This window comes from Epinephelus lanceolatus, chromosome 21, assembly GCF_041903045.1.
Source record: "Epinephelus lanceolatus isolate andai-2023 chromosome 21, ASM4190304v1, whole genome shotgun sequence".
Taxonomy (NCBI): Eukaryota; Metazoa; Chordata; class Actinopteri; order Perciformes; family Serranidae; genus Epinephelus; species Epinephelus lanceolatus.
The window spans coordinates 32,488,770-32,498,478 of record NC_135754.1 but is presented as its reverse complement, the minus strand read 5'-3'; the positions used below and the strand labels follow the sequence as shown (position 1 = coordinate 32,498,478).

The window sequence follows — 9,709 nt, the reverse complement described above, 5'->3', positions numbered from 1 at the left end:
TTAGATATTATATTATTATATTATAGTATATTATATAGTGCTCCGATACAGAAGGATTTCAATACTGTGTTCAGTCTGCCACTTTGTAAATTCGTTGTTCAATAGTAAAAGAGGATTAAAAAAAACTTTATCATTACTTTACTTAATTTCTACACTTTAATCTATTTTCTTATTCGTTATAGTTTTATTTTTTTAAATATTATACTATATTATATTACATTATATTGTATTATATTATATGGTACTCAGATATAGAAGGATTTTAATACTGTGTTAAGTCTGCCTTGTTTATAAATTTGTTGTTCAAGAAAGAGGGTAAAAAAAAACTTCTTTAATTTTATTTTTGTTTTGGTTTTTGTTATAATATTGTTAATTTTGTCATTTCTATTTTATACAGTTTCAATTGTTTTCTTATTTGTTACATTTTTATTTTAGATTTTATATTATATCATATTTTTTTATTTTTTATTTACTACTCAGATACAGATACTATGTTCAATCTGCCTTGGTTGTAATTTTGTTGTTCAATATAAATGATTAAGAGGATCCTTGTATTTATTTATTTATTTATACACTTTAATTTATTTTCTTATTAGTTATTATTTATTTTATTTTAGATATTACATTCTATTTTATCCTTACTGTCTTTACTTTAAATAAGTGGTCAATAAATAGATTAAAAATCGCCTTTTATTTATTTATTATATTGTTTATTTTATTATTTACAATTTATACACTTTCATCAAAATATTACATTTTATTTTATCTTTACTACTCAGATACAGAAAGATGTTATCACTGTGTTCAACCTGCCGTGTTTCTAAATAAAAATAAAAATAAAAATAAAAATCGCCTTTTCCTGTTTTTTTTCCCCTCCGCCTCTCTCTCTGTCGCGTGTCAGTGGCGTCATCACTAAGCTCACAAAGTGTGGCTGACAGGTAATAAAGCCACACACACGTTTACAGGTGAATTTAATGCTGTTGGGACAATTGTTCTTCGCCTATTTGACCACATAAGATGTCTTCACTCCTCAAGGTGGACAATGAAATTAAAACCAAGGTGAGTTTCGTGTTTCTGAAACGCCGGTTGACGTTAAGCGACGTGTTGTTGCCATTTGCCTGCTAGCATGTTAGCCACGTTTTTTTGTAGCATGATGTGAGAGCACTGATAAGGCCAGGCTAACAGCGGCTAGCTAACAGCGGCTAACCGGCTTGTTTCCCGCCTGTTACGATACACCTGTCAAACCGTCCGACAGGTGCTGTGTCACGGTGGCGTTAAGCTTCACGAGGGGTGGAGGGGAGTTTACGTTACAGCGCCGCGTGGATAAATAACAGTTATTGATGGAGGAGCACATGTACAAAAAGGCCTTAGCTACCAAGTTAGCCATTCAACAAGCTGCCTTTGTCACACCTGCGTCATGTCATAGCTTTTTACATTTATACTTACACATAAGCCACATTCATAGACATCATAGTGATGACTAAGTAACAAAGGAGGGAGTATTAAAATATGTTGCTTAGCCTCAGTAAAAGGAGTAACACTGTAAAAAATACTCCAATACAAGTAAAAGTCCTGCATTCAAAGCCTTACTTAAGTAAAAATATGTTACTATTATCAAGAAATTTTACTTAAATAATAAGTAAAGTGTTCCCTGTCAGTGTCTTACTATTCTACCTGATGATTTTGGATTAATATTCCTGCTGCATTAATGTGTAAGTTGCATTTACTGCTGTAGATATTTAAGGTTGTGGTAATTTTGACTCCTTTATACAGGGTTCCCACAGTCATGGACAACCTGGAATAGTCGTGGAATTTCACTGTCCTATTTTCCAGGCCTGGAAATGTTGTAATTTTGTTGTGTATAATAAAATTAATTGTTACAGTAATCGTCCACATAATGAAATGTAACAGTGAATTTATTTCCTGTAAGTTAGCTACTGATGTAACGTGTGTGTCAACTTTTTGTTTACCATCATGTACGTTAATTTTCTCCCCACTTCCTGTCTCTCCCTCCATGCGTGCCAGTTAGCTGTAATTATATTTGAATAGACTTTGAATGTGATATTTTTGCACAAGAGAAGTCGTATTGTAACAGTGTGATTTAACACGTAGGGTCATAAATCCTAGTTTCTGTATGCTGTGCCCCACTGTAATTGTACTGCTTTTTTATGACTTAAGATGATCAAATATCTAATTTTTAACAACTCTAGACCACCTCAAAAGGAGGAAAAAAACACCAGGCAGAAAAAAATAGGTAAAGATTGACTTATACCAACAGATAAAATAGAAGCAAATAAACCAAAATAAAAACAAGAAACTGAGGTAAAACAAATAACCGTATTAACATGACATAAATGTGCACTCATAAATGTTTGTAACAAACTTAAAAAGACACTTAAAAGCAAAATCACTCCCCCTGTGCTCAGACAAGTGTGTTCACTGTCCCCCATGTAGTAAGTGGAACCACAGAAACATTCTTCATTTATTATTTTATTTTTCTACCTCATTTATTCAGCAATAACCACTTCATTTGTAATAAAACCAAAGCCTACAACTGTGTTAGGCTTAGTGTTGCACGGTATACCGGTACTAAAATAGTACTTTGGTACTAGAGTATTCCAAACGGTACTATACTGCATTTGGAAAATACCGGTACTTTTTAAATTGATTCAATTCATTAATTTATTTAATTCATTTATGAATTTAATCATTTTGGTGAAACATTTGAGCAACCAAACCGTGACGTCCGTACCGAGGTACTTACCGAACCATGATTTTTTGGTACCACTACACCCCTACTATTTATTGTTCTAAAGGTTTGTATCCAAAAGGACTTTTCCTTAGGAAAAGTACCGAAGAGTATAGAGGTGTAACGTTACCAAAAAAATCATGGTTCGGTAAGTACCTCGATACGGATGTCACGGTTTGGTAACTCAAATGTTCCACCGAGTTTGTGTTGTCTCGTGTTGTCTCCCTTTGCGAGGCAGACTTTCTCTTGTCTTTTTTCACGTGCGCCAGCTGCGAATGTTGATACAGGTGTTGTCATACACACCGCTTGTGCAATCTGTGCTTCAATAGGAACAAGAAAGGCGTTTGTGTGCATAAATGAGTAAAATAAATTCACTAAATTAATGAACTGAATCAATTTCAAAGTACCGGTATTTTCCAAATGCAGTATAGTACCGTTTGGAATACTCTAGTACCGCGGTACTATTTTAGTACCGGTATACCGTGCAACACTAACCTCTACTATTTATTGTTCTAAAGTTTTGTATCCAAAAGGACTTTTCCTTAGGAAAAGTACAGAAGAGTATCGAAATTTATATTGGTATTGGTACCGAAACAAAGATTTTGGTATCGTGACAACACTAGTTAGGCAGTTAGAATTTAGTGGTTTTACATGTGGACTGTTGAAGCCAGTCTGATATTTGGACTCTTGTTTTATTGCAGGTTGATGCTTTCAGGGAACGTATCACTTCAGAAGTAAGTATGATGAACACGTTCCACACCCTTTCAAAACCGTTTCATTTTCAAGCTGCTAAAACTTTGCATTTCTTTCAGGCAGAGGATCTAGTTGCGAATTTTTTCCCAAAGAAGCTGCTGGAACTTGATCACTTCTTAAAGGTCAGTCACATGTTCATCAAACTAAACACATTCATTAGTCTTACATTTGTGTAAATCTTGGCAGTGTACTATAAATGGATCTGTGTCACAGAATGTGTGGTTTTATACAATGAATGTCTAGATAAAGCGAACTTTTTGAAATTCAATTGCTCAGCCATGCTTGTTGTTGCCATGGGTAACAGTATGATGTCATTATTTCAACAAGGTGAAATATCGCGAGTATCAAGATATGAAATTTTCACATCATTTTTAAAAAATTATACCGCAGTGGGAGGTTCGCTCACAGATTTGTAACACTGCCCACACTGACCTAAGACATATTAAAGGATGAGCCACCACAACATAAATGTTTTCAGTTGAGAAATTTGTATGGTCTACGTCGTACATTGTCACATGACCCAACCTCTCGTCTTGTTAAGTTATACATATTTGTGAAGGAAAAATAGTAAGGCTAGTATTCTGGTTTTCAGGATCCAATCATCAACATCGCTGAACTGAAGGAGATCCACTCCGAGATAAACCTGACGGTGCCCGACCCCATCCTGCTCTCAAACCTGCACGACGGTCTAGAAGCGGTGAGGGTTCATTTTAGAGCTGAATTCAATCCTAAATGATGATGATGATGATGATGATAGCTGCTGTGTGTGAAGCAGAGGTCAAAGGTGAGAGGTGAAATCTGATCTGGTTTTTATCTGTTTCACAGCAAAATGCCAAAAAGAGGAAGCTGGAGGATGGAGGTGGGGAGGACATGGGTGAGTATAAGACTGTGAAGTAGGTCAAATAGATTTAAAGCAGTAGAGTCCTCGCTGCGACACTTTGTTTTCTGGCTGGACACAATTATTCTTGGCACTTTTTCATATGATCAAAACGTAATAATTTTACCTTCTGTTGTTTCTTTTCTGACCCAGTGACTGGCACTAAGGTCTTCGTCATGCCCGGTGGGATGATGAAGAGCAACGGAAACCTCGTTGATCTCATTGAAAAGGTCAAACCAGAGATCAGGACGCTCATAGAGAAATGTAACACAGTAAGTAAACTCTTATCAAACACCGTGCTCCTGCATCAGTAGTCTGTCTCAGCAATGTATTATTGGGATTGGCAGCAGGAACCTGTCATGAAGTGTTACAGCTGTAAATATGTAAAATAAGTGAACGACTAATAAAGATTTAAGAAGGATTCGCTTTTATCACACATGTAGTAGTTCTCTCAGGGCTCTATAAAATAAACAAAATTAATGGAGTTGCCGTTTAACATAAAAAATGTCTCCAGTGAGAGTTCACTCAACAGGTTTAAATCATCCACAACCAGATTCTCTTTAACTTTAAGGAAAACTTCAGCGTTTTTTAAACCTCACTCCTATTTTCTAGAGCTGTCCCTGACTAAGAATTTTCCTAGTCAATCAATAGTCGTCATCTAGGGCCATTAGTCGACTAGTCGCCCGCATGTTTGCACACATAAAAGTTTCTACAGCTGTTAATAAAGCCTACTGGTCGCTGATCCACCTGTAATCAGCTGCAGCTGTTATCAGAAATGGATGTCTCTTCACGTTATGCTTCAGAGGAAAGACTTCTCATTTCTCTAAAGGCATACTTCATTGTTTCTTTATGGAACACTGAAGGGCTCTAAACGTCTGTTTTGACGTTTGTATAAATAAGTCAGATTTGTTCGTTTAAACAGGTAAAACTATAACACGTTAAGACGACAGAAAATGTTTCTGGTAACAAGTGCATTTCTGACGCCTTAAGACGTTTTGTATTGGGTGCAGCTGCGTAAAGGGAACTGATGAAATAGAATTCAATATACATTGTATTCCCATAAGTGTCCACTAGATGGCAGAATTGAATCAGAGTGCATTGGGCAGGGTTTAGTCTTGGGCTGTCCCAAATGCCATTTTTTAACATTCGGACCTTTGGCTGAATTTATAACGAATATTCGAATATGGGGGTAGGGGGGGCGTGCTGTGGCCGTGCTGCCTGCTCTCTCCGGTATTACGCCAGGCTCGGCTCCTTTCAAAGACTCCTTGCAAAGCACTCCTCCGGGGTTTTTTCTTTGCTCTCAAACCACAAAAAATGTGATGGCACAACAGTCTCCTTCAGTACATTATTCTATGATTTCTTTTGATTTTCACATTGGCTAGTCATCGTGTTTAATTTGTCTTCTGATTAAATCGGAACCATTGAAACAAGTTGTAGGAAGCCTCTGCAAGTAATTGGTTGCTGGCAGACACTCTGTGCTGCAATAAAATGGTTAATCAGCAGTGCCGTGCACTGTAGAGCCGATGCGCTGCTGGTTCTGCCGGCTTGAATAGAATATAATATCTATAGCCTTACTGTTGTGTGTACAGCCTTATAGACTGAGCTGAGTAGTGATGCGCGGGTCGACCCGTAACCCGCGGGACCCGCAAATGGACCTGCGGGTCGGGCAGCAGTGATCATCTGTTAAATCGGTCTGTAAATGATATTTTGACATTATTGGCTATTACTGTCATGGCATCCGAAGGTACTGATGCGTTGAGCAGGTGACAGTCCGCGGCCGTTTTCAAAACACACTTGTGTCACGCACTCCAAAAGAAACTTGTTGAAACTTTAAACAATAATTTATTGTACAAAACGGGGGAAACAAACGTTGACAAAAACGGTTCTATAATTCATATTAAATTCAAAAGATAACGAAAAAACAGCTACAAGTTAGAGGGAATAGTGATAAAGTGGTAAAACTTGGCATTGATCCACAGACGGATGCGCTCAAGCCTGCTGTGCGCACAAGCTCCGTTGGCTATACTATATTTTCACATTTTTAACAATGCAATTTAAAAGTTTTGATTTTTATTGATAACCTACATTTACCAACAACAAAAGACTACATTTAGCACCAAAAAAAATGTAACAAAAAATAATAATAATAATTTTAAAAAAAAGTAAATTTAAAAAAACAAATATCGAATACCAAATTTTCATAATGAATACCTACCCATAGAAACGAATATTCAAATATCCGAATATTTGGGTACAGCCCTAGTTTAGTCATCGATTATCAGTGTGTTTCTGATTTGCCGTGTTTCGTCTCTCGTTGCATCTCCCCCGTGTCTTAGGAGGGGCGGAGCTAAGATGTGAGAAAGAGACACAAGTAAGGGAAACGTGGCTATAAGATCAGGTGTTGAGATCACCCCCCAATTTCCGACATATAGAACATAAAATTTTTTAAATTTCACCACCTCTAAATGGATGACGCTTTGAAATGCAGCGCTAAAGCTCACTGGGTCAATAGAGCACCAGACTAAAAGGAAAGGCCTCTTGTATTTAACATAAAATTACTTCTTTTTATTTCCCATTAAACACTAACCGGTTAGTCACTGGTTAATTTGTTTCAGACAATCGTGAGCAAAATTAACTGCTACTGACACTCAAAACGTACTCTGCAGTATGTCTTATCATGTGAGACTTCTAACAGCTTTGTATAACAAAGTTTCCTAGCTTCAAGTTTTAAGGCCTTATCATGTGACTGCATGTGGAGCATCGCTGTGAAAAAACTGTGAACACTCCTTCACTGACCGTTACTGTGTCTGCTGTTAGATATGACCTCTGTACGTCTTTACTCGACTGATAACATCCCAGATGTTGCATTCTCCCTTTTCCCTAACAACAGTTTTGTTTTCCTCTGCAGGTCAAAATGTGGGTTCAGCTGCTCATCCCCAGGATAGAGGATGGCAACAACTTCGGAGTGTCAATCCAGGAGGAGACGGTAGCTGAACTGAGAACCGTCGAAGGAGAGGCAGCGTCTTACCTCGACCAGATATCAAGGTTTGTTAAAGTCCGAAATATCGTTTATAATAACCTCTGAGCTGTGAGCGTGGTGCCACATCAGATCGCTCAGCTGCTACAGTTTGTTTCCTGTGTTTGTTGTGTCTGTATAGTTTATAAGATTGGTTCTGCATTGTTTTTTACGTTAACATTTAAACCCAACATTTTGTCTGTTCTCTACTTTTAGATACTACATCACAAGGGCAAAGCTGGTTTCTAAAATAGCAAAATATCCACATGTGGTAAGTGAATATTATCCAAAAGAGAATGGAAAATCTTGACAGAAAACAGGAGATATAAAAATAAGTTTACCCAACATTTTAAATTATTTGGCTTTCATTATTTAAACTCAACAAACAGTGACATCTGGTGGTCAGTGAAGCTCATAGCATCCTTCCAACACTGGGGACACAACACTAAACCACCTCACTTAATATTTTCAGTCTGGAGCTTCTCTTAGTTTTACTCTTCTGGACTGTGTGTATGAGTACTACATTTAACATATATGTTACCATCTGGTACATTGTGCATTTTGGGAGCAAATTAAAGATGCCTGTTTCGGACTGTACAGCTGCCCCCGACTAAGAATCTTCTTAGTGGACCAATGTCGTCATTTAGAGCTATTAGTCGACTAGTCGCCTGCATGTTTCTGATATGAATGTAATGATTAAATGATATATTTTGGTGGTTTGAGTTGAAGGTGTGAGAAAGAATAGTATCAGTAACATTGTTAACACTGTGCTACATTACAGAGAAATACAAAACCGTACTAATGAACCTTCATTAATATAGGCCTATATTTTATCTACAAGTGCACGTCACACACTGAGCGAGCCGCCTGTTAATGACGCTGTGGGCTAATGGGCATGTAGCTACTTCCATGTTTCAGATGATACGTCATGTTTGTAGTCGACCAATGAAGATGAGTTTACATATCACCTTGGGTTCGTCCTTCACCTTCTCAAAATGATCCCACACTTTGGATTTCCTGCCCGACATGTTATTAACTAGCCTGTGGAATAACCGCAGGTACCAGCCCTGGAAATTAACCTGACTCCTGTCTGACTGCTGAGCGTGGACACTTCCTGTGTCTGTCCTTTCAAATTAAAGTCACACATGGTCCAGTCATATAGGTTTTGATTTATTTTGACAAGGCGCAGCTCCTAATAGAGCTTCATGTTTGTTTTTGTTTTGTTTTTTTCTGCGACTATGCGGCCAATGAAATCTTGGCGACTAAAGCAAACACTTTGTTGATGTTAGTATGGAATTCCAGACGCTGCTCAACTGTCAGCGGCAGCATATTGAAGTTTTTGCATGTTGCTTTATCCCAAAGAAAATCTTTAAATTAGTCATTTTAGGCCACAAAGTAGTGAAATAAATAAAAGTTGTTTCGTCTTTGTGAAACTGTGGCAGGCAGATATATTTATGTAGATTAAATGTTGACATGGAATCAAATTTTTTTAATTATATCATTATTAGGAGGACTATCGGCGCACAGTAACCGAGATTGATGAGAAGGAGTACATCAGTCTGAAGATCATAGTTTCTGAGCTCAGAAATCAATACGTAAGTCCTCTCATGTCACCATTGATGTTTGTTTTAATTATTGGAAGTATTTTTCTGTGTCGTCCACATGATTATAACGTGTCTTTATTTTCCTGTGCAGGTAACGTTACACGACATGATCCTGAAGAACATTGAGAAGATCAAGAGGCCTCGAAGCAGTAATACCGACGCGTTGTACTGATGTTCATCCAGCCGCCCCCCCGTCTCCACCCCTCGTCTCCACCCTTCGTCTCTCTGCCATGCCTGTTGAGCTATAGTAGCCCGGCGTCGGTCCACACACAGGACTACAACTAGACATTCACTTCCTTCAGTACAATCACCACAGCCCTGTACAGAAACATTAGCCCCCATAGATGGACACATCGCACATGTTTTTGTTTTAAATGTAAAATATTTTTCTTGTTTTAAACCCTTTGAAGGAAAATGGGGAAATAGATCATAGACAGCAAAAAGCGCTATGTATTTTTTAATTTTAATTAAACATTTCGTCCTCTGATCTTTGTCAAATTGTTTCATTTATAGCTCTTTAGAAAAACTGGGAGCAGAGTGGTTTGTTTTGTTACCACAGCTTCACTGAATGTTTTAAGTCTTAGACTCCTGCTGCAGCTGGAGGATTGTCGTTCAGAGGGACGTGCAACTCCAAAGCTGTTTTGTTTTGTCTCTCTGAATGTTATAAATTACATGATATAATCGTAACGTAGGAATACTGAGCAGGTTTT

General features: G+C 37.5%; 1 protein-coding gene across 1 annotated transcript; it reads left to right on the top strand.

Moving 5' to 3' along the window:
- Positions 1-902: 902 nt before the first annotated feature.
- On the top strand, positions 903-9,486 carry psme3 (proteasome activator subunit 3). Its single transcript, XM_033610777.2, has 10 exons — positions 903-1,059; positions 3,451-3,483; positions 3,562-3,624; positions 4,095-4,199; positions 4,328-4,376; positions 4,533-4,651; positions 7,288-7,424; positions 7,612-7,666; positions 8,904-8,990; positions 9,091-9,486. Exons 1-10 carry the CDS (start codon positions 1,018-1,020, stop codon positions 9,169-9,171), a joined length of 771 nt encoding a protein of 256 aa, XP_033466668.1. The 5' UTR covers positions 903-1,017; the 3' UTR covers positions 9,172-9,486.
- Positions 9,487-9,709: the final 223 nt, after the last annotated feature.